This window comes from Rhamphochromis sp. 'chilingali', assembly GCF_963969265.1.
Source record: "Rhamphochromis sp. 'chilingali' genome assembly, chromosome: 8".
Lineage (NCBI taxonomy): Eukaryota > Metazoa > Chordata > Actinopteri > Cichliformes > Cichlidae > Rhamphochromis > Rhamphochromis sp. 'chilingali'.
The window spans coordinates 23396698-23422302 of NC_137935.1; the positions used below are offsets into that span (position 1 = coordinate 23396698).

The 25605-nt window shown below is 38.5% G+C and overlaps 2 protein-coding genes across 2 annotated transcripts; one reads left to right on the plus strand and one right to left on the minus strand.

Moving 5' to 3' along the window:
* Window positions 1–355: 355 nt before the first annotated feature.
* mmp13b (matrix metallopeptidase 13b) lies at window positions 356–3001 on the minus strand (the record flags this gene model as incomplete). The annotated part of the gene is made up of 11 exons (XM_080889164.1): window positions 356–456; window positions 541–644; window positions 747–906; window positions 990–1123; window positions 1306–1426; window positions 1527–1682; window positions 1787–1912; window positions 2021–2169; window positions 2273–2400; window positions 2637–2747; window positions 2909–3001. The coding sequence occupies 11 exons, from the start codon at window positions 2999–3001 to the stop codon at window positions 356–358; spliced, it is 1383 nt and encodes a 460-aa protein (XP_080745290.1).
* A 16340-nt stretch (window positions 3002–19341) lies between these two features.
* mmp20b (matrix metallopeptidase 20b (enamelysin)) lies at window positions 19342–25173 on the plus strand (the record flags this gene model as incomplete). The annotated part of the gene is made up of 10 exons (XM_080889465.1): window positions 19342–19476; window positions 20263–20501; window positions 21335–21483; window positions 21783–21908; window positions 22004–22162; window positions 22264–22426; window positions 22573–22706; window positions 23746–23902; window positions 24463–24566; window positions 25060–25173. 10 exons carry the CDS (start codon window positions 19342–19344, stop codon window positions 25158–25160), a joined length of 1467 nt encoding a protein of 488 aa, XP_080745591.1. The 3' UTR covers window positions 25161–25173.
* Window positions 25174–25605: the final 432 nt, after the last annotated feature.

Below are 25605 nucleotides of genomic sequence, written 5' to 3' on the forward strand. Positions count from 1 at the left end.
AGCACAAAAACTGTTCGGTCAAATATTGAGTTCACAAAGCATTCAAAGAACTTTACCAGAAGATCCTGACATCCAAAATAAAAGTTGGAACAAATATATTGTTGTAAAATAAATATGAGAAAACATATCTATAGAATTTTCCAGCATTCTGTGTCCAGCACTATAGTTAAAATAAAAATCTCTATAAAGTTGAGTTCTTCCTTCTAAGCTCTGAAGTTTCCCTGCTCATACACTGGGCTGTCTTTCCACATTTCATTTTGATATGTATTTATGTGCATAGTTTGTATTGTATTTCTCAAAGCCTGCTTTAATTGAAATCAATATAAGTCGCCGCTGGATTCTGTGGTCCTTCTCATCAGCAGTTGAGAATGGAGTTGGCCCTTTGGATGCGAATAACCTTCTTTGAGTTGTAACTGTACTCATACTGCATGTGTTCATGGAAGAAGTACAAGTATCCTGTAAAACAGAGATCAGTATCAGTACTGGTGGATAAAAATCGTACCTTTGGATGCTTCTACTCAGAGTGTGACTTTATTATACCATAGTGATAAGTAGCAGCGTCGACCTCATCCTCCATTCCAGGAAAGTCCTCCTCAGTGGATCGTGGGTAGCCACTGTCCATGGTCCCTGTTGCTTCATCATAGCTGTGGGTGACACATAACCATTTAGTCATTCAACACTGTTGAGTCTGATCACTGACAAAGCTGCAGTGTGACCATTACAATCACTTCTATGTCTCCACATACCTCCAGTAGTCTTCATCGGTGAACAGCAGAGTTTTCCCAGTGTCTTTGATGTGCACGGCTGCATCTATTTTCCTGACGCTCTTGGGAAGACCAAGTTTATGAATATATTTTGGGTAACCATCCACAATGTTGTATCCATTCAAAGCCCACATTTGGATCCCTGGTGAAACGTGGAATAGGTTTACGATGTACACGCACTCTAATGTTTATTTAAGAAATGACCAGAAAGTGTGAAGTACTCACCACTAAATATCATAACCAAATCCTTCTCTGGGTTCTCATAAGCTGCATCTACTTTTTTGGGAATAGATGGCCAAGTGGACTTAATCAGAGTCAATTCAGGCTCCACCATCTGAGGATGAATACGCCAGTAGTATCTGAAATGAGGTGTGAAAAAACAGCACGATGAACAGCACAGAATTTACAGAGCTTTTATTTTGGTAGAGCTTAGGCAGAAAATGGAACTCTTGTTCATAGATTGTGTCGAGTGGTTATAGATTAGATATCGTGGTTAGATCTTTCCAGAGTGATGAAGAACCTGATCAGGCTCATGTTGTACCTGTCTTTGAAGATGATGGTTTCTCCTCTGAGCTCTGTGACAGCATCAAAAGTTAGCTCGGGGTCACACTTTTTTGGGGCGTCGGGCCTTGGTTTCACTTTCTTCGGATTTGGGTTTGGACCTGTGGTTGATGGACATGTGGCATTAATCTGCTGTTGATGACAACCAGTCCTCAGTTTTCTATAGGTTAAGCTTACAGTCAAACAGTACAGTACTCCTACCATAGAGGGCTTGAATTCCTTTTATGTCATCTTCAGCCAGCGGGTAGCCTGTAGTATAGGTGTAGATGGGGTACATCAGTGCGCCTGGGTCTGTGGAATGGGACATCCCCAGGGCGTGACCCAACTCATGGGCTGCCACTATAAACAGGTTGTAAGCTGAAAGAAAAAGATGTTGAATTCAAAATATTGTTGGATAATAGTAATTATCACTAGGAAAAAGTTTAGATATTGCTCAATATTCTAATTATAATAATTCTTACCCGATGAATCTTTGGTCCAGTGTTCATCCTCATCAAAGTGAGTGTCTCCTCCAATGCCTTGGCCAGGAGGGTAAGCATGAGCCAGCAGTCCATCAGGTCCATCAAATGGGTTGTAATCTCCATGCTCTGCAGAATAAAGGGTAGACAATGAGCAGGAATGCACCACAGCAACCCTTCAACACTTGTGTTCAATTCAATTGTAATATATCAGAATTCAATCAATAGTTTGTGTACCTTTTGATCCAAAGCTGATCATAATGTCTGCATTGCCCTCGTAAAGCTTCTTAAAAGTCAGAGGAGTAACGTCAGCCCAAACGTTGAGAGCCCTGCGGATGGCTTTGTTTACATCTTCTTTCTTCAGATCTGGTGTGTAATTCACTATCCTGAAACATCAGAGGATATGAGGCAGGGGAAAGCTGGTGAATAAAATACATTTGAGCAAAAATACCTATGTCACCTGTTACTTTATGGCACCTAAATGCATACCTGAATGTGACGTTGTTATTTTCCCATTTGAGGTGTCGAGGGAAGTGGTTGTACTCCCCAATGTCTGGAACGCCACATCTGGGCTCCTTCATCACTGCTAAAGTATTGTCATCTAGTTTCCCTGTGACCTTTACAAGTAAAAGAGATAGTGGAGAATATGTCATGTGAGTACATGTATCGTTTCGATTAACACTTTTGTTATTGTGAGCAGCTGAAAAGAAGCTGGATTCCCTGATAATATTCAACTTTTGAATGGTAAACTTTTAATAGGGAATATACTTTTTTCATTTCTTTGGAAATTACTGGTTATATTTTTGAGATGAGAGATGAGATAGCCTTTATTTGTCAGTTGCAGGTCTTTTACCTCCAGTTTGAAGAATTTCTGCATTTCCTTGATCTTGGCTTGAAGGAAATTTGACGACGTCCGTCTACCTTGGAGACCATTTGGAAGGCCATAGAATCGATGAAGGTATTTCTGTTTGATACAGAACAAAGAACTGTGATGTGAAGCTCATTTAAAAATCAGAAAAGCTCCAGATCAAACATTCATGCTCATTGTAACAAAAACCCCAGATAAAACAGAAATAAAACAGAAGCCAGTTGAAGGCTAGATATTGACTGAATAAGAGCTCTTACCTCAGCTAAAAGCTGCTTGTCAATGTCTTCAGATGACAGAGGCTTAGCAGAGGACTGGGCGGCCAGCGCCAGCAGCAGCACCACAGCGATCATACTTGTTGGCTCACAGTCGTTTACTGTGGCAAAGAAGCTCAGTGGGGTATTTATACTGACTTGAGACCACTTTTTTCCCCCAGCTGTTCCAAGTGATTCATGTGAAAGCACCTACCCACTTCCTCTTATGCCTGTTGAGAATGTGCTTGGGTCTGTAAAACTGCAGGGACTGTGGTTTGAATCTCCTTTGAACTCATAGTTTGATCACACATGTTCTATTTCCTGTATGACCACTACCTAAGACGTTTGGAAATCAATTTACATGGAAATGTCTGTTCGTCAAAATTATGCAACCATGTGTTTGTTTTTCTCAAACGTGAGAAATTTTGAAGAGATGCGTTTTTTGGTAGAAAATACTGTCAGCCTCATTTTTATAAATACATCACATCCGTTGTTATTTTCTGTACATTTTCTTCTTAGGTTACAGTAGATGACATATAAGTGGCTGACTATAAACAACAGGGGATTTTGTGAATTGTGGCCTCATGATCGTCTGGGCCTTATTTTAGCTGCGCATGTTTTAGGATGCATGACTAACAAACATATAAAAAAAAAGGATGCGATGAAAGCACAAACTTTTCATTTAAAATGTGATTTACATTTCATGTGACATCATGTGGTTGTAGGATGCAAATGTCCTGCATTTGCTTTGGTGAAATCAGCTCAATCAGATGGACAGTACTGTGCAAAAGTCTTAACCTACCCCTCAATTCTTTCTTTTTCTAGGAAAATGGGAGATGGTAATATGTCTAAACACTTCTTGAAGGACATTAAAAGCTCTTCTTGGGATGTTGGCTGCCTTTTATTCTGTTCTCTGTCAAGAATCCCACACTGATTCAATAATGTTATGATTCAATCACGTCCAAGCTCTGGGGAGGCGAGTCTGTGACTGACTGCGTTCCATTGTGTGTTTTTCCATCCAGGCATGCTTTTACTGTATTGACAATGTGGATAGGATCATTGAGGTGCTTAATAAATGAAACCATGCCAACCAGACACTTTCTTAATGACATTGCATGCCATTGTGTGGATCAAAATCAGACTGTCTGTATTCATAATTCCATCAATTTTGACAGGATCTCCCATGACCCTGCCTGAAATGTAGCAACAAACCATGATAAAGCCTCCAACGGGTTTTTTAGATGGCTGTAGACACTCACTGTTGGACCTCTTTCTTGAACTCCTCCATACATATTGACAATAATTGGACCAAAATCTGAATCTTTCATACTTAGATTCATCACTCACGTTCTTTCAAATACTATTCATCTGCTGTCAATTGTTTTTGTTTTGTTTTTTAGACTAATAATTTATCTTTTTCTGTCCTCTGCATGTCCAGTTTCCTTTGAGGACACACCCGACACCATATTGAGATATGCCAGGTTTTGGGCTATTACTAAGCTAGCTGGTCCAAAAAAATGCTATTTAATGCCCGTCAAACTCTGTTATCTTAGGAATTTTTCATTTATTGAAAAAAAGAAATGGCAACAAATGATGTGCCTTTGTGACAAAGTGGCTAAAGATCCCATTTTAAACTGTTCTTTTGCTAAGTTGTCTGTTGTGCTGAGTAAGGTAAATGTTTTGTGCTTCTATGCTTCTATGCTTTTATAATTCATAGATCAGTGTTATGTCGTTAAAGAAATTCCTCTGAAAATGGTGAGGTCCAAGAACTGGATAAAAAATAGAGTTGTAGATTCTCAGGAACTGCGTAGAGGATTTGGTCATAGCTGAGGTAAAAACGTTGCACATTAATTCAATTCAATTCAATTTTATTTATATAGCGCCAAATCACAACAAAAGTCGCCTCAAGGCACTTCATAGATATAGAAAAAAACCCAACAATCATATGACCAAGGCGCAAAATAACTGCCCATGAACTGAGAAAAGTCAAGCGTGCAGCTGCCAAGATGCCACTTGCCACCAGTTTGGCCATATTTCAGAGCTGCAACATCACTGGAGTGCCCAAAAGCACAAGGTGTGCAATACTCAGAGACATGGCCAAGGTAAGAAAGGCTGAAAGACGACCACCACTGAACAAGACACACAAGCTGAAACGTCAAGACTGGGCCAAGAAATATCTCAAGACTGGTTTTTCTAAGGTTTTATGGACTGATGAAATGAGAGTGAGTCTTGATGGGCCAGATGGATGGGCCCGTGGCTGGATTGGTAAAGGGCAGAGAGCTCCAGTCCGACTCAGACGCCAGCAAGGTGGAGGTGGAGTACTGGTTTGGGCTGGTATCATCAAAGATGAGCTTGTGGGGCCTTTTCGGGTTGAGGATGGAGTCAAGCTCAACTCCCAGTCCTACTGCCAGTTTCTGGAAGACACCTTCTTCAAGCAGTGGTACAGGAAGAAGTCTGCATCCTTCAAGAAAAACATGATTTTCATGCAGGACAATGCTCCATCACACGCGTCCAAGTACTCCACAGCATGGCTGGCAAGAAAGGGTATAAAAGAAGAAAAACTAATGACATGGCCACCTTGTTCACCTGATCTGAACCCCATTGAGAACCTGTGGTCCATCATCAAATGTGAGATTTACAAGGAGGGAAAACAGTACACCTCTCTGAACAGTGTCTGGGAGGCTGTGGTTGCTGCTGCACGCAATGTTGATGGTGAACAGATCAAAACACTGACAGAATCCATGGATGGCAGGCTTTTGAGTGTCCTTGCAAAGAAAGGTGGCTATATTGGTCGCTGATTTGTTTTTGTTTTGTTTTTGAATGTCAGAAATGTATATTTGTGAATGTGGAGATGTTATATTGGTTTCACTGGTGAAAATAAATAATTGAAATGGGTATGTATTTGTTTTTTGTTAAGTTGCCTAATAATTATGCACAGTAATAGTCACCTGCACACACAGATATCCCCCTAAAATAGCTAAAACTAAAAACAAACTAAAAACTACTTCCAAAAACATTCAGCTTTGATATTAATGAGTTTTTTGGGTTCATTGAGAACATGGTTGTTGTTCAATAATAAAATTATTCTTCAAAAATACAACTTGCCTAATAATTCTGCACTCCCTGTAGTGAGTGAGGAAGGTGACTGAAAAGGAAAAACTCAATGCATCATGGGAATCCCCAGCAGCCTACGTCTATTGCAGCAAAACTAAGGGAGGATTCAGGGTCACCTGGTCCAGCCCTAACTATATGCTTTAGCAAAAAGGAAAGTTTTAAGCCTAATCTTAAAAGTAGAGATAGTGTCTGTCTCCCGAATCCAAACTGGAAGCTGGTTCCACAGAAGAGGGGTCTGAAAACTGAAGGCTCTGCCTCCCATTCTACTTTTAAATACTCTAGGAACAACAAGTAGGCCTGCAGAGCGAGAACGAAGTGCTCTAATAGGGTGATATGGTACTACAAGGTCATTAAGATAAGATGGGGCCTGATTATTTAAGACCTTGTATGTGAGGAGCAGGATTTTGAATTCAATTCTGGATTTAACAGGAAGCCAATGAAGGGAAGCCAAAACAGGAGAAATATGCTCTCTCTTTCTAGTCCCTGTCAGGACTCTTGCTGCAGCATTTTGGATTAGCTGAAAGCTTTTCAGGGAGTTTTTAGGACTTCCTGATAATAATGAATTACAGTAGTCCAGCCTGGAAGTAATAAATGCATGAACTAGTTTTTCAGCGTCACTCTGAGACAGGATATTTCTAACTTTAGAGATGTTGCACAAATGAAAGAAAGCAGTCTTACATATTTGTTTAATATGTGCGTTGAAGGACATGTCCTGGTCAAAAATGACTCCAAGGTTCCTCACAGCCTTACTGGAGGCCAAGGTAATGCCATCCAGGGTAAGAATCTGGTTAGATACCATATTTCTAAGATTTTCAGGTCCAAGTACAATAATCTCAGTTTTATCTGAAGTAAGAAGCAGAAGGTTAGCGGCCATCCAGGTCTTTATGTCTTTAAGACATGCCTGCAGTTTAACTAATTGGTGTGTGTTATCTGGCTTCATAAAATGAGAATATTTTATTGTTATGATATATGAATAAATAGAATCATATAATTAAAGAGTCAAGATTATCAAGGTTTTATTATTCTTTTTATCATGAATACAACATTTATTGTAAATTGAGATTTTTAACCATTGCTCTAGGATTGCTCTGGGATAACATGCAGCTCTTTTCCCCATCTCCAGTTATGACAGTGCTTTACTTTTGCTATATATGGACCAGTCATGCCAAGGCGTGTATTTATTCTTTTTTTTGTAATTTTGGATTTTATTCTGTTCCACTTTGTTGGTATTTTCATAAATAATTTCATTATTTACACTCTTAGTAATGCATAGAGGTTAATTTATACATCAGCAAATGTAGCAAATTTCAGTATAATGGGACCAATAGGACATGGTCTCTATGGGAACTTTCTAAACATTTAAAGTTACTCTGTGTAACTGTGTAAGCGGTCTCTAGCGGCATATGTAAAACTTGATTAGACAGAAGGAAGATGTCCTTCCCACCCACTATGTTCAAATACGGTCAGGGAACATGGCCACTTCCGCAAACGGCATAAGTTGATGTGGATGCATAAGTTTGTTGGAAGATGCAATTACATGCTATTCTATGTATATTTATATACATAGAATAGCATGTATATTTTTTATTTAGCATAGCATGGCTTTTTTTCTGTTAAATAACATATAAACATTACAGACTGTACCTTTAAAGTACCTAAAGGTCCTCAAGGAAAGTACAGACATGCTGGCTATTAGCCTACTATTACTATTACATCACGCTATTGTCTATGAGGAGTAACAAAGCTTTTGGAATTATTTGCTTCTTGTGCAACAGTGGAATTCTTTAGGCAATGAAAGCAGACGACTCCAAACTGAGAAACAGCTGCACTATCCGAAAAGAAATGAATAAAAATTGAGATGGATCAGTCCATATGGGCATAAAAAGTTTATTTTAGACGTAAGCATTAAGAATTGTGTTCAAATAAAATTGCTGCCATTTTTAACAAGATTATTAAGCAATGTTGTATCTGCAGTTATTAGCAAACATAGTTTTGGAAATGGTCTTCTATTAATTTCTAGTAACAATGTTTCGGTAGACACATCAAGTTTTGCATTTAAACTGCTGCACTGTTGGACAAAACCAAGTCTTAGAGACTGTTTTGCTGTAAGAAGTTCAGGTTTTAAATGATCATTGTAGTAATAGTTTGTGTACCTCCTGATTTTATTTTATTTTTTTTGTATATAATCTCCCACCTTTGTCTTAAAAGAAAAAAAAAAAACATAAAACAAACAGGAATTGTTGCCTGGACTACATACATACTACAGGCCATCTGTATTTCATTAGTGATATCTTGCAACCACACACCAACATCCATATTTGGAGTAGCATCATGGCCTTTAGACAGCGGTTGAGTGCTCCTGACTCATTTTAGGGAAGTAGGCAGTTAGGGGGATTTTTGGTGTATTTTAAAAAAGTTATGAACAAACACAAAACATACACTGACACAAACTTAAGGTAGACATCACTGGTCAGTGCTGTGACCTATTTCTTTAAGATAAAAAATGGTCCTGGTCTAAGATGTAAATCTGTTAAATCCAAATAGCCAGCTCATTAAATGATATAATGTTATTCCTATCATATTGTCCTAACCTTTCACCCAGATTTCAGCAAAACAGGAGATGTATTTACTGGACTCTTAAAGCACACTGTAGACCTACTGTATGACCATTTTAGACTTTTTCAGGTAGTGGAGCCTAACCCGGCTGTCTTACGGGGGGAGGTGGAGTACACAGTACAGGTCAGCAGTCCTTTCCTGGCAAGCCACTTTCAAATTATGGAGAAACCGTGAAACGATGATGTCATACGTTATTACTTTGCTCCCTTTGTAAAATGAAAATGAATAAAAAAAAGTGCACACTTCTTAAAGTAAACAACAGGATACAGTACCAGGAATAATTAGCTCATCATTACAAAGCTGCAGTAGTAAAATGAAATGTAAAGAACATTGTTGCAGCCAGTTTACTGCACAGTAAGCTATTTTTGATACATTTTCCATTACACTTTTATATAGCCTACTTTTTATTTGCAGTGTGGTATTATTAGTAATAATAAAAGCAAATGTTACATATGAGAGTGAGCAAAAACATTGAGGAAATATTAGAGAAAAGGAGAAAAAAGAGAAAGCACTTCAGAAAGAAAGGAGAAATGACCCCTTTGCCTCATTATTCACTTTAAGAGTGATAAGTACGTCTAGACTTCCCGAGTTTTTGTCAAAAACAGTCATTTTAGTCATTCCCATGTGTTCTGGGGAAAGATTTACCCAGGGACTGATGCATAACAACTGCTTCCATTTCTAGTTGTTTAGGATGCTTTTCTTGGCAGTTGCTAAGATAACCAGTGTGGGTTTCATGTGTTATGGTGGAAGTTCAAGTAAGGATAAACCACCAAGTATGTATATTGGCAGAGAGAGGGGATGTTGCTACCCGAGTAGCGCCTCTGTTTTATCTTAAGCAACAAGAGTGGAGATAGTCATCTGTTTTGGAGAGATGGGCTGTTTGTACTTATACAGTAAAAAATAGAAAATGTAACTAATTGTGAATGAGCCATAAATTGTGGTATTAAAAAAAAGATTTGACAAATATTGAAATCAAGATGATTTGTATTAATAAAAAATATTAATATAATAAACCACTTTTCAAAATATACCAGAAAGTTTTTCACAAGAGCAGCAAATCAAAATCAGAAAACCATCAAGTCTAAAAGAAGCTTCGAGTGTTTTGAGTTTGTGTTTCAGTTTGGTTCTTTTGTAGTTTTAGTGAGATTTTGTCACTATTATAATAATAATGGATTGGATTTATATAGCACTTTTCAAGGCACCCAAAGCGCTTTACTATTCATTTACCACTATTCATTCACTCTCGCATTCACACACTGGTGGAGGCAAGTTACAGTTGTAGCCACAGCTGCCCTGGGGCAGACTGACAGAAGTGAGGCTGCCATATCACGCCATCGGCCCCTCTGGCCAACACCAGTAGGTGAAGTGTCTTGGACAGGACAGGACAGGACAGAGAGCCCGGGAATCGAACCGGCGACCTTCCAGTTACAGATATGCTTCCCAACCCCCTGAGCCACGGTCGCCCCATATTATGCCCTGTTTTGTATTATGTTTAAATTCTAGTTACGTTTGTGATCCTTTCCTATGTCCTGTTCTATGCCTGTCTGTCAGGTTCTCCCAGGACTCTGTTTAATTACGTTTGTTTGTTTTAGTCCAGGTCTCAGTGATAGTTACAATAAGACAGAAATGAATGGAATACAATAGGATGACCCTTTATTGTCATTTTACATGTGCAATGAAAATTGTGAACAATGAAAGTTCCAGTTTTACTTCCTGTTTTATTTAGTCTCTCAGCTCATGTGCAGTATATTCACTTTTGTGTCCCCTTATCTCATTAATTTGATTAATTAGATTGAGTTCAGGGTCTGCCCCGGGGCCTCCTCCCTGACACGCTGGGGAGATTATATTTCTCGGCTGGCCTGGGAGCGCCTTGGTGTTCCCCCAGATAAGCTGGTGGAGGTGGCTGGGGAGAGGGAGGTCTGGGCCTCTTTGCTTAGGCTGCTGCCCCCGCGACCCGGCCTTGGATGAAGCGGATGAAGATGGATGGATGGATAGATTGAGTTCAGCTCTGTTCTTTGGTGTTTCCCACCTCACTAATTACCTGGATTATATCTGAGTCTCCTTCATGCTTTATGCTGTGTGCTTGTTTGTTGGCCTGTTGTCCTTTAGTCCTAGTTTTCATTCTTTTTAGCTCCTGACCTGCTGTTATGGTGTTTGTTAATCTGTGAGCTCAAACCCAATAAAACTCAGCTAATGAATTTATTTCTGTCTCCTGAGTCCTGGATCTGGATCCACACTCTGCCTTCCTCACATGGGTCCATGACAGAAGCGTCATGAGCTGTGTAGTGGAGGAATGTTGAGAACACAAGGCCAGACACTTCAGTCAAAACGGGTAAACTCAAAACATGATTTTTATTAGGTTGACTCACGCAAAGAAAATACAAAAATCAATTAAAGTGATTGTAAAATGCTCTGGGAGCCAGTGCGAAGTGACAGAAAACAATCTGGGGCAGAAACTCCAGTATTAATAATATGGGATCATCCAGTGTGTTTAAACTTACAGTGAAACTCTGCGAAAGGTCAAGGAAGAACTGTTTAATCATGTCTTTCATTTTTTTGTGTGAAGTCCATTACCTTTGTGTCTAAAAGATGCAGTGTAAAAATGTCTAACTGCCTGAAATGGCTTAAGATTTATTAACTAATACATTGTTCATATGCTGTAAACGTGCTTCTCACTTCAGCTGAACGTCAGAAATGTTGTCTGACTTGTTTCCAGAGAATTGCAGAATATGTCTCAAGCCCTACTTGTGAATTTCAGAACCTCCTCCTTGCAACACCCTGTGAGCAATGTGACATTTGAAGTGTGAAGGAGCTCAAAAACATTTGTTACGACATACAAACTCAAGATGGCAAATACCCAGTGGCATGCGTGCTGACAAGCAGCCGTGTCTCCATGATGTATTTCTACAAAACCTGTGAAGAAAGGAGAAGTGTGATGAAACTTCATGTGAAATAAATCCCAGCATATAAACAGTACAGTAGTTCACAATGAAATGTGTGAACTTTTTTGTGTGTGTTTTGATGGAGTCAGAAGTATTAAGGGAGGACTTTTAATGGTTTACAGCAGCGGCCCCCAACCTTTTTTGCGCCATGGACCGGTTTATGCCCGACATTATTTTCACGGACCGGTCTTAAGGTGTCACGGATAAATACAACAAAATAAAACTAGTACCGGTACCAAAAAAAAGAAGATTTATTCATAACACACCTGAAAAGACCCAGGAAAACCGAGTTAACCATAAAAACGATAACAAAATAACGCTGAAAACCGATAAAAACCCTGAAAACCATACATTTCACACCTGAGCCTCAACTCTCGTGGCCCGGTACCAAACGACTCACGGACCGTTACCGGTCCGAGGCCCGGGGGTTGGGGACCGCTGGTTTACAGTGGTAAAAACCATAGAACTATTGTTGCCAGTGTACTACATGAGCCACTAAACACGTTTTAATTAGTGTTATAAACTTGTGCATGGCATGATCTGTTACTCAACGATTTTAACCAACTTGTATGTGAGGTCACACTGTCAGCAGATAATAATGATATGAGAAGCAGTCGAACTCACTTATTAGAAGAGAGAACAGCCATAGATATACTGTATGCCTTATTAGTACCATAGTGCCATTTGATCACCAGGATCCTCCAGGATTTATCCAGCCTGAGGTTAGAGTCAGAAACTTTGTTGTCATTATGCCAAAAGCACAACAAGATCACATGCAGTCCAATTCAGTGCAAAGAAAGTAATCTAACTATTTTATTAAACTTTTTATGTTTATATGTGTGTGCTTGAGTCGTTATTGAATGCAAGGTTGTTCACAACTTAAAAGTAAGATAGTAGTAGGGGAAATGCTTAAAGTTCAGGATTCACATTAATGTTAGTCTGCTGTTATAAGAGAATTGCAAAATGAACATCATATTGTGTCATATATTCATCACACAATATTACATAGTTTTCATCCACATTCAAAAATATACAAGAGATTAGTTAGCACATACTAATTAAGGAGGATGACAGCTGCACACTGGCTAACTGTTTTCCCAGCAGAAGCTTTTTAAAATCATCTATTAATTTCCATAGGCTGCTCTGTAACATCTGTAATCTAAAAATGTGCGTTCTGTTTAGGGAAAAAAGGGGTCAACAACGTGGAACAAGAGGAAGGTCTGATGTCCCACTTTTCCAGTAGCGCTTGAACGCAGCCTGCATTTGTGGATCTGTAAACCTGTTAAACCCCAGGTCGAAATATGACATAATCTATGTATCACACATTCTGTATGTGAGCGTGATAGATGTCACAAATACTTTTGGACAGGCCTTTATAAAATAGTTTTACATGTTTTCAAACTGCTCTGTATTTGTGTGTAGATTACTACTCAGAAACCACATAGGTAGAACTTGTGAGTCACATCACCGTTTTGAGTTCAGTGTAGTCTGGAGTCAGAAAGACTACATTAAAAATAAAAACAGTACAGAAATAATTAATTGTGTGGGATGGAAATGCTCTACTGATGCAAATTTGTTTTATTTGCTTCCTCCTATGAGCAGCAAACCAAACTGAGGAGGAGAGTAATCCCTCAAACAGGCCCAGACTCCAGTGGACAACGAAAGAGGCAAGAATTTCCATGTACTGTCAAAGTTAGCTGGAAGAAGCCAAATTCTGTGATGCTATTGGAGTTTGTGATGCTTTATTTAATTAATACGTATTTTCGCTTGTGAATTACTTGTAATATTTTAAAGCAAACATATCCATAATTATTTACTGTATGTAGTCACCTCCAGCCTGAAGAATGTCTGCATTTTCTTGATGAAGGCCTTCTACCTTGTAGACCCATTGGAAGGACAACACCCTGCAGTTATTTGTTGCAATGTCTTCTGAGCAATCCCAGCTATTCTTCTTCTTGAATCTCTTAAGGTCTTCCAGATTTGATGGTCTTCTGCCAAGGACCTTAGGCATCAATTCACCCCACAAATCTTTGATTCAAGTCAATGCTTTGTGCAGGACAGTCATTCACATTTGCTTTAGTTTCTAGAACTCACCAGGAGTGGTGTATGTTTTGGATCGCTGTGTTGGAAGACAAAGCAATGACCCAGACCCAGTTTTTCTGCTGTCTGCTGGAGGGTTTCTTTCAAAAACCTTCATATATTGTTCTTTCCTCATGATTCTTTGACAAGATTGTCAGTTCCAGACACTCTAAAGTATCCGGCAGCGTAATACTCCCACCGCCGTGCTTCACTGTGGGGACGCTGTTCTTTGGGTTGCACACCTCACCCTTTCTTTCTTCAAATGTAATCAGTGTTTCTGTGGCTAAAGACATCTAGTTTTATCTCATGCATACTACAATGTATGCATAATCTTTCTCCAGGTTGTCTTTATCATACTTCAGTCTGATTTGAAGGTGTCTCTTTTATAGGAGTGGAGCTTTACGTGGTCTGAAAAACAGTTCATTCCTGTGGAGGGTTTAGTGATGGCCTTCTTTTAGACCACAATTCAAAACCCTAATTTTTAACTTAATGTTATAAACTTCGAGCATTACAAAGTTAAACTGTCTGACACAGGGCTAAGTGTGAGGTAGAAATGATAATAAAAATAGTAAAAAATAAATGTTACATATGCGAGTTTGTAACAAAAGAAAAAACACAAACAGGTCATTGGCATGTGGAATGAGGAAATATTTACCCAATTGTTGATGCCTACAGATTTTCTTGATCTTTTTTTTTGGCTGTTTCTAGGCTAACCAGTGTGGGTTTTATGTGTTTTGGTGGAATTTCAAGGAAAGGATAAACCAACAAGTATGCATACTCGCAGCGAGAGGGGATGTTGCAACCCAAGGCTGAAGAGCACCTCTGTGTTATTCTATCTGTACTCAGATGGTAACTGCTGTGTTGTTGGGACCAGTCACTGAAAGCTAATATGAGCTAATTATCTGGCCTTATGTTAGCTGTTAGTGAAAAAAAAATCTGTTTTCAGAAGGCAAAATAGTTCCAGATTCACAGTAATGTTAATCTGATATTATCAGAGAATAGCAAATTGAACATCAGTGTTCAAGTGTGAGATGCTTTCATCACACATTACATCCATTTACAAAATATACAAGAGGTTAGTTAGCACACACTCCCTTCAGATGATGAGCCACAGAGTTGTGTAAGAAGACGTGTGAATTTAGGCAAAAAAAGTTTAAAAAACCAAACGAACCTAACCCCCTAACAAACAAAGAACATGAACACAGAAAAAGGTCTAGTTCCGCTTTTCTATTAGCGCTTGCATCTTGCATGTGTGGATCTATGCGAAGCCGGCAGCATGAACAGTCACAAAACCCTGTGATGCGCTCTATCTGACACGTGTGTTTAATGTTCTGCAGGTGAACAAGAAGTACTTATAAAATAGTTTTTTTAGCTTTACATGTGTTCAAAGTGAGTACGCAGTCGTGAGTACTCAATAGCAGAAATCGTTGCACACATGCGTAGATGTTAGTTTATAGTTGTGCATCATGTCACACTTATTTGTAACCCTTTGAGACAAAATTAAACGTAGGCTGGCGTGAGAGGCTGCATCCTGTGGAAATGGAAATCAAGCAAAAAATAATTTGTGTGGCAGGAAAGTTTATGTAAACATATAAACACATAAAATGATACAAGGAAAAACACCCCACCCATACATATATGTGTTTTTATATCCTTGTGGGGACATCTTGGGCTACGTTCACACTGCAGGTCTTAATGCTCAATTCCGATTTTTTGATCAAATCCGATTTTTTTGTCTGCTTGTTCACACTACAAATAAAATGTGACAGCAAACGTGCTCCTGTGTGAACCCTCAAAGCGGCCCGCATGCGCAAAAGAAGACGTCACACACAACACGCTCTGTTCAGACCCAGACCAAACAGTATTGTTTGACTGATGGCCGTTAATATAAAGACTTGTTTCGGACTTTACGTTCCCCAATTTTTCTTTAAGTTATTTACATATGGCCTAATAATGATCCTTATTGCAGTTTTAGAGAGGAGCGGTGCTTCAAAGGATAGTTGCAGATTTACTGTCAGAATCTGCAGATTATACAGTATAAATAAAATGTTTGCGCTTCCCAACAGCTCACTAACATCTACACGGGAGGGACATGAAGCGTTCACGATGTCTTTTCGGGCGCTTCTCTGGCGCTGATAATTGGCGTCTGTTTTGTGTCAGTGACGTAAAACACGGATTTAATGCGACATCACCATTCACACAGCAGTCGCTTTCTGAAACATCAGATATGTATCGGATTCAGTACCACATACGAAAGTGACCCAGATCGGATTTGTAAATATCGGATTTGTGCCGTTCACACTGTCATACCATGATTGGATATGGGTCGCATAGGGTCAAAAAAGTCGGATTTGATGCGCTTTCGTGCAGTGCACGTAGCCTTATTGACACAATGCTTAGCTTACCCTAACCATCAAAAATGAATGCCTAACCCTGACCCTAAACCACATTTCAAGTCTCAAAGATGCCTTCAAACTCATCACAATGACGGTAATACCCGTCCACACACACACACACACACACACACACACACACACACACACACACACACACACACACACACACACACACACACACACACACACACACACCAAGCAACAAAACAAACTAAGTGAGAAGTGACAGACCCAATTCTGTCCTAAGGATATCCGGGTAGCTCATATATGACTCATGCATCTTGCTGTGTTAATCACCATTAAATAAATTAAATTAAATTAAATTAAATTGTTAGTCATCGTTGTTACTTTAGCACTTTGATTACCTACAGATTATATTCAGACAGTGAAATCTATAAATATATGACAGCCCACTGAAATGTGTTCAGTGAATTGTTGGAGTGGAAATGAAAAAAAAAGTACCTCAAACATGAAGTACGAAGGTGGCTAAATATAACAATAACCCTTTTGTGTTAACTGTCAAGTCATTCTTGTTTACACATACTCTCGAACAACAACAGAAGAGTCCAAACCAAAGATCTTTCTAGATAAAGGCGTTTACGTTCCGGATCAGCAAAGATAACCCTGATATGAGACGAGAACAGACGGATGGATAAATAAATAAAAGTAAAATAAATTAAAATAAAGACTGTTTTAAAGTGTGTGCAAAACTGGGAAAAGTGTGATTTGTTTTGCTAATGCAGTTAACTGCAGAAGTGTCAGTCATTTAGCTGCCATGAACATGTATTCATATTAATGATGACACTTCATAAATCATGGTGCTCTGCTCAACCTGAACTCTGTGACTGACTGAAAACATGGATGAATGTACTGCGGGACACCACAGGGTGGCAGCAGAAACTATAATCAGGAGCTTGAACGCTTTGTTTGTTAAAATTTGAAGTCATCTGATCTTTCTACAATGTTATCTTCGTTGAAAACAGACATTTATTGACAACATTTGCTATCTTCATCTCTCTCATCTGACATCTTATGTGTGGAAGGATGCAGCGCATTCTATTACATTGTTATACCACCACTAGGGGGAGCCAAAGTAGGAGCTCTATCCCTCCAATTTTACATTGACTGACTTCAAAGGGGCAGTTTGTTGCAGTGTGGTCTCAATTCTGTATTTTCTCATTTTTAAAACTGAAACACTGAAGCCTTTTTCTTGGAAAAAAATCATAATAAATACGGACATGATTCAGTTACAATAACAATTTTAATCATTCTTTTGAAGTTTGTGATTGACAAGCAACACAATAAATATTTTCCTTTAAATTATGGTAAAAATATTATTTGGAATTCATTTGGTCATTGAAGTTTTGTATTGATAATCTCTGATACTGTAACAACCCTTGTTATTGACAGTGCCTTGCTGTAAACTCATCTGTCAGGTGTTCAAAGTTTTGTAACTTTCAGGTTTATACTTTTTAACTCAGTTTTCAGGTTTTGTCACATCTGGCTGTGTAGCAAGCAGGATGTGGACCCAAACATCTAAAGAAAATCAGCTTCAATGCTGAACTCAATGCAAAATAACAAGACAGAGGGGAAATAAAATTAAATTCTTTTTTTTTTTTAAGTAAAACATGTCACCAAATACAAAGCAGTAATTAAGTAAACAAAAACAACAGACTACCATACAAACTTAACACAATGGGGAGACTTGACAGTAACAGGAGGCTAAATAGAATAAACAATAAAATACTAATAGCAAAACATGCTCTAACTGAAACAAGAAATTAAGGCTCAAGACATTAAGGTGATATTAAATACAATAATAAATGAAATTGAAACCTCTGGGTCCAAAACCCAGGATCAGGTTTATTTAAATACCACCAAATCACATCAAGTCACCTCAAGGTAAAAACCCTGCTGTATCCTTGAGAGCAAGCACTTTGTGAGAGTGGGAAGGAAAAACTGCCTTTTAACAGGAAGAAAACTCAGCAGAACCCCTCTCAGGGATCTGAAGCGACCATTTGGGGGTAGAGGGGAAGGAGAAGATAATTCTTAAACCCGTAACAAACTGGATTGATCCTACTTGTGATCCCAATCAGCTTGTAACCTTGCAGCTGCTGCCTGTGACCTCTTTCATCATGGCTGCTTTAAAATGATGTTAGTGCCTCCTCTTTTCTGCTTGGAACACAAAATCTTCCTTTCTTTTAGATTCCAGTTTATCTCACTGGTTGGGATTGGGGTTAGGTGTGCATATTGATGACGTGCAGCAGCCTGGTTTTGAATTCAATTTGGGGCTCTTTGCTGTGTGTCTCCTCCTCCTCTCTTTCTTGTCTACTCTTGACTGTTGAACTGTCAAATATAGACAGAAAAGCCCCAAAATAAATGTTTTAAAACAAAAATCTTCCTTTCTTTCCACAAAACAGTGTAGGCTACGCTGTAAAGGTCTGCTGAAGTTGGCCCCATAACGCTCCACAATGACCAATCAACCTTAATTGTAGCCTGAAAGTACCACAGCACCACCATTGCCAGTTTAAGCACCCCGGGTGATGCCCAATGAGGCTTTAATCCCCTCCCTCTCAATTTAGGCTCCTGTTCTGTGAACTCTCTCATTCAGAGTTGTGACATGCATTTGCTAAAATGGGGACGAGAGCTGGCCTCGATGGGGTTATTTTAGGAGACCTAAAACGCGTGGGACGTGTTGCATCAGTCTGGAAGGAGTTTAAGCTGAGATTCCTCCACAGAAGCTCCATCACTATTACTCTATCACTGCTTAGTTATTAATGCTGTAAATTAAAAATAAACATGTTTGCGCCATGCCCATTCATAGCGATGGCAATGAGCACATAGTGAGGAATGTTTTACTCTATGTTGCCTCATGTTGTAGTTTCACCACTGATTCAGGATTATCTGTGAACCAGCGTGTTGCAAGTTAAAAACTCCGACTGCGCCGTGTCTCGCTCTGGTTTCACATATCTGCTGAATTGAAACAAGATTTTGAAATTGGAACTGTGCACTGCTCTTTATTTGATTTAAACCATCATTGGTGCAAACATGTCGTGACAAAAATGTTCAAATGTCATTTTTCCTTTTTTTTTCTTCTTCTTCTTCTTTTTTTTTGTCCTTGGCCCTTTCCAAACTCCTCCCTAATTTTGTAGTGCTGTCAGAGGCTTCCCTGGGATTTGCATGTGGTATGAGTCACAATGACCATTTAAAAGGCTTTCTCATTAACCAGAACTTCCATCTCCACATGCTTAAACTAGGCCACTGCAATTCACTGCAGCGTTAATTCTGTGAAATGCATGTCATGCTGCTCTCCTGCTGTGTTCTGGTCTTGCTTGTGCCCGGTCCAGGTTTTACGGCACCCACATTTACACCGAAGGAAGAAAGCACTCCTACACCAGAACCACAGGCTGACTTGAAGCTGGCCACGGTAAGTGTATAATTGCACGAGCTCCTTTTACAAATGTTTTCAGAGTGGACTGCATGTGAATTGATGTCTTGTACGATGCAAAGTCATGCTAAATTGTCAGTGATTTTACTGCAGGGTTAAAGAATTTGGAAGGATGCATTATTTCCTGTGCGTATTTTAAGATATTTCCTTTTATTACATTTGTTTTTATGTGGGTGGAGGGTGGAGGTACACAACTGCACTGCCCTCTCAGCCCTTGATGCTGTTATATTATATCCTTTAAAAGATTTGCTTGGCATTCCCATTTTCACATTCTTCATCCCAATTTAATTCCTTACATCTATTTTTTTTGTCTTTTCCTTTGAAGCAAGTTGCTTGTCTTTGTTCCATCTTGTGCCGACTTTTTATGCAAGTGTAATTGATAGTTGATGCTGAAAATAAGGGCATTTATGTTGAAGCCATGATAGCTCAGTCAGACGTTTTATAGCAGTTCATAATCTGTAATGCATGTTGTGATACAAGAATAAAGTTTTGTAGTAACTAGGTTAAAATTAAGAATCCAAAATTCTGACTTTAGCTAAATAAATTACTCCACTATTCAGTCAGTTTACGCCAACCACATTTTTCTTAATGATTAATTATTGGAATTAATAAACATTTGATTTATATATTTCTGTTGCATTTTATTTAAAATGATTGCTTTCTGTTTATTAAAGGTGCAGAATTGTTTTTTTGTTGTTGAGTGAATCAAACCCTCTTTTGTGCAAAATGCTATCTGATGTGATCTGATCTTAAATCTACTTAAAGGACTATCTCCAGCACTATTACCACCTACAAAATGATCCTCTGGGGCGCATGAAACGAAGCGGCCTCTCTTTTACCTCCAAGGTGAAAGACATGCAAATTTTCTTTGGGCTGAATGTGTCGGGAAGACTGGACTCGGATACCCTGGAGGTGATGAGGAGTCCTCGATGTGGCGTTCCAGACGTGGAGGAGTACAGCCACGCCCAGACGACGCGCTGGAATAAGAATGTCATCACCTACAGGTATTTACTGTGGTCTTCACTGATGCTTAATGATCATGCGTAATGAAAACTATCTGGAAATGAATGTTATATAGTGGGCATGTCTAACCTTGAATGAACTCAGGGGGGAAATAAAAAAACAAACTGTCTGGCTGTCTTCACCAAACCTCAGAAATATGTGAGGATCATTTTAAGAAGACAATAAACCCTTTGGCAGAAATGGAGAATAGCCACTGTCACAAATCCTTATGGCTTTTGGTTTGGGACTTCTGGCTTTGAGGGTCACTGTGGGCTTGTTAGAGTGCCAAGCTGACCATACATGCTTTAACTTATGTAACACTGTCTGAGACATCCTTATACATTCCTGTGCAGATTCATTTTGAGGCATGCCTGCTGGATTACATACTGAGTAAATGTATAATTAAAGAGTAACAAAGAAAGACAATTGTTTTTGTTGTTATTAAAAAAGAGACTTTATTCAAGTTAGTGTAATGTTTTGGTATCACGGAAATTTTTATTTCACAAAACCTTGCAGGAATAACCTAACCGTGGCACAGCTCCAGATCTCTCTCTTTAAAACAGTGAGACAGGGCATTGGCTTTAGTGGATGACTGCACCCCCTGAGTGCCCTTCTCTTGACTCTTTAACAGGAAGTTTACACAATAACTACACGATGTATGAAACTTGGTGAGGAGTTGGATGGAGAAAAAGGGAGACCATTCATTTTTGCTGCAGATCTGGATCACATTCAAAAGTTATGAAATAGAGAATTGGCCTAGAAAGATGGTGCTCTCTACAATACATTTGTATTGCGTGTGCAGTTTGATATTCATCAGCGTGTGTTGCTCTTGTAGCATTGGCAGATACACCAGAGATTTGCCTCGCAGCACTGTGGACTCTTTGATAGAGTCAGCTTTCAGCGTCTGGGCCAGAGCCAGCAGTCTGACGTTTGTCAGGTCAAACACTCGCAATGCTGACATCATGGTGGAGTTTGCGAGCTATGGTGGGTTTGTATTTTGTTCTACACGGTACAGTCATGGAATATAACAGAAAGAAAAGAAATTCTCAGCAGCTCTCAGCCTATTATCTTATGCAAATATAACAGAGCAGCAATTGTACACATAGGAAACTGCAGTAGTAATTTCATTGTTAACCAAGGTAGCGTCATCATGCACTGGCTGCTAAACTCAACTGACTCATTCAAATGAGGTGAAGAGAAGCCTATAATTTTCTTTTGGCATGAAAGAAAATGGTTTTCTCTTTGGTTTCTGTTTCGTGTTTGGCCTGGATTGTATCATTTAGCACACGGTGACTTGTTTCCATTTGACGGGCCTGGAAGGACACTGGCTCATGCTTTCGGTCCGGGGTCAGGAATCGGCGGGGACACACACTTTGATGATGCTGAGCGCTGGACAGCAGGAGAAACAGGTGCTGAACCAACCAAACTAGAAATAAAATTGGAAAAAAGAACGCTGGAAATCAATCACATCTTTACGAACGCACTTCTCTTTTTGCTGTTTCAGGTTTCAATCTGTTTGTAGTGGCAGCTCACGAGTTTGGCCATGCTTTGGGTCTGAAGCATTCCAGAAACCGAGAGTCACTGATGTTTCCAAACTACAAACCCTTCCGTTCAGCAAACCTGTTATCCAGTGAAGATGTAGCCAGCATCAAAGCACTTTACAGTAAACACTTTGGATGTATTCCTGAGTAATCCTCAAATTCAAATGCAGTTTTTGTGTGAAATAATTTTCCCAATTAACATATCTATATTTGCCTGTGTTAGGTCCTATCAGAGGTCATCTAAATAATCTTCTGACAAACTTTCATCGTAACAACTGGTTGTCTAGCGTACTATTCCCTCGACTCATGCGGGACAAATGTGCAGCAGACTTGACCTTTGATGCAGTTTCCACTCTCGGGGATTCCACCTTCTTCTTTAGAGAAAGGCATGTTGATGACTAATTTGCTTGAAGCTGTCCGTACCCTTTAGTCAAATCATCACAGCACCATTAGAAGATTTAAAAATACTATTTAAAACATGAAACATTGTATTTTTTAAAATAAATTAACTAACAATATTTCCTCATGCCAGGTATCTCTGGATTAAGCATAATCATGAGGATGACATCAAGGAGGGTCCCATCTCAAACTTTATGCCCAAGATTGAAACCAGCATTGATGCTGCCTTCTGGGTACCTCGCAGATCCACTGCTTACCTTATTCATGGTAACCACACAGTGTCACAGTTTTCAATAAATCTTGGGCTCTGTTGTGCCCTACCCCATAATTCTATGTAGTGCTCCCAAATAGCTTTCCTACTGCAGAAACCTTAGAATTGATAGTAATAACTATACACCTTTATATGCTCCTTCCTATGTGGAGTCCCTCAAGGTTCAATCCTTGAGCCACTTCTGAATTCATTATATATGTTACCTCTGGCTCCTACCATTGCTTTCCTGAGTGCAAATCTGTAAATCTCTGTTAAGCCTAACATGCTTGCTAAACTTCGATTGCTTTTATGGGAATTTCTGAATACATTTCAGAAATTTGAATAATTACCTAAAAAGCCCTACATTGCAGCTCCTGCTTATGCAGCAGAGACCTTATCTGATCTGGGCATTTTGACATTCTTACTTTAAATCCAGAAGTGACCACACTTTTGAGGTTGTAGTGCCTTTTCAGTTTGACTGAATCTGTGGTTTTCTTAAACTGTTAGAAACTCGTTTTTCTAGATTAGTGTTTCCATAACCTTTCTCACAGTCTGTGCATGTATGAACAAATGTAAGAATGTAAGCTTGACTGTGTGCTTGGATGGTGGGATATGTGCACTTTCTTTATGTATGATTTTGTGCACAAAGTACTTTTTAAATGTGATTTAAAGTTATTATTATTATTATTATTATTATTATTATTATTATTATTATTATTATTATTATTAATAATAATAATAATAATAATAATAATGATGATGATGATGATGATAATAATAATAATAATAATAATAATAATAATAATAATAATAATAATAATAATAATAATAATAATAATAATAATAATATTGTTATGCACACTTAAACTGTGTTATAATAACATTTAAAAAAGCAAAAGCCACGAAAAAATTCTGATGATTGAATCATTTTGACAATAATTTTATTATTGTCAAACAAAAAAAGTTCAGGTTTTTATTTGCATCTTTATGTGTAAAGCATATGTATATTAATAAACAAATAATGCATATTTATAAGGATACTCTTTTCTTGGACAGACTCCATGTTCTGGACAGTGAAAGGCTCTCTTGTGAAGGGAAAGCCCAGAGCACTAAGTCACTTTGGGTTTCCAGTCTGGGTTCAGGATGTAGATGCAGCAGTGCACATCGCCAAAACAGGACGAACTCTCTTCTTTATGCATGATATTTACTGGAGGTAAGACAATAAATGGATGGCATGTATCTGATAAAGATCAAGTAAATGTTTCCCCCAGTGCAATTAAAACTTTTATTTGCAGGCAGGTTCACACATTAGGGCATTTTACTTTGCTGAGCTTGATTATTTGATGTGATTTAACTCAACTGCTTTTGCTCCACAGGATTATATTATCATGCCTTGGGCCATTTCTTTGTTTTTCTTTTATGAGTTCGGGGAAGAAGAGACTTGATGAATGCATGTATGCGGGAACAGCAAATTGAATTAAATCAAATTATACTCTTCTTCTCCTATTTTAGCCACAGTAAAATGTTGTTTAAAGACTGTGTGGTATTAATGGAGGTATAATGCCATAGCAGGGACAAATGACAAAGCAGATGTCAATATGGACTTTTAAAAAGTTGGGCTCAGATATGACTAAAGGATTCCCTCTATCATTTGGACCTCACGGAGAGAGAGGAAAAGGTTCACTGTACACAAGTTACATGTTTAGTCCAATCTTTGAACGACAAACAGATGATTGTGAGTCATGAGTTCTAACAGGGTTACATTACTTGCAGTTACAACGAAAACCGAAAGGTTATGGATTTTGGTTACCCAAGGTTCATCAGCGAGGGCTTTCCTGGACTCAACAGCACAATAAATGCAGCTCTTCATAAAGATGGTGAGGAAAATATTACACCCTACCAAGTGCATGCTTTTTGTTTGATTAAATCTTTCTTTATGCAGTAACTACTTAACATACATATCAACAGTACTCAAACTAGGTGATAATCCTGTCTGATTGTTTAGGATGTAGGTTTGGCTGTGTTTTAATGGCTTTTGCAAGTTTCATTATCATTGGTAGCAAAGGAATGCTCATTTAAATTCAATACCAGCTCTGTGGAGTTCAGTCTGAGCAGAGCATGTGGTTCCCCACTTAGATTTAAATGGTATAATTTACCACTTAAAATGCTTGGTATGATATACTAAAATTTTTCTGTATGATATATATGAGACACTCATTGTGTAAATCATTGACATCAACATCAACAAACTGGAGGAAGGAAATCTAGAAAATCTAACATGGAAAAGTAGAAATGCAGTATGTAAATTATTTCATTTGCATATTAAAAATCTTATTTTGTTGTTTTTGTTTTTTTCTTTTCTCATCTTAGGCTTCATCTACTTCTTTGTGGGACCACAAGTCTACAAATACGACTACACGCAGAAACTTGTTGTAGGAGTTGAGAAAGCAAATTCCTGGCTTGGTTGTTAAAGTACTGTCTGAAATCCATGCAACAATGATATTAGCTAAATTAAAGAGGGCAAATGGAAACACATTGTACTTCTCAGTTTTTAGCGGTATTCTATTTATCAGTAGTCATGTCATGTCAAAATAAAGAATTACAATTGAAAACTTGCTATTAGATTTTTGTAGTTTTTCTATGCCAATCATATTTTCTAATCATGCCTTTGCTGATCAGCATATGAAGTTTGTTTGATTTATAGATGTAAAGAAATCCACATGAGGTATAGACGCATATAAACATGAGACAGTGTACATTAAGTTTTTCTCCTACCTGACTGAGCAGGAAAAAATGCAGTTTTCTATGCTATGGAACAAACCGTACATATGATTATCGCCATTATAGACAGAAAAGCCAGACATATGTAGACATTTCATTGTGAGGTTATAACCACAAAACCTCTCGGGGCAAATA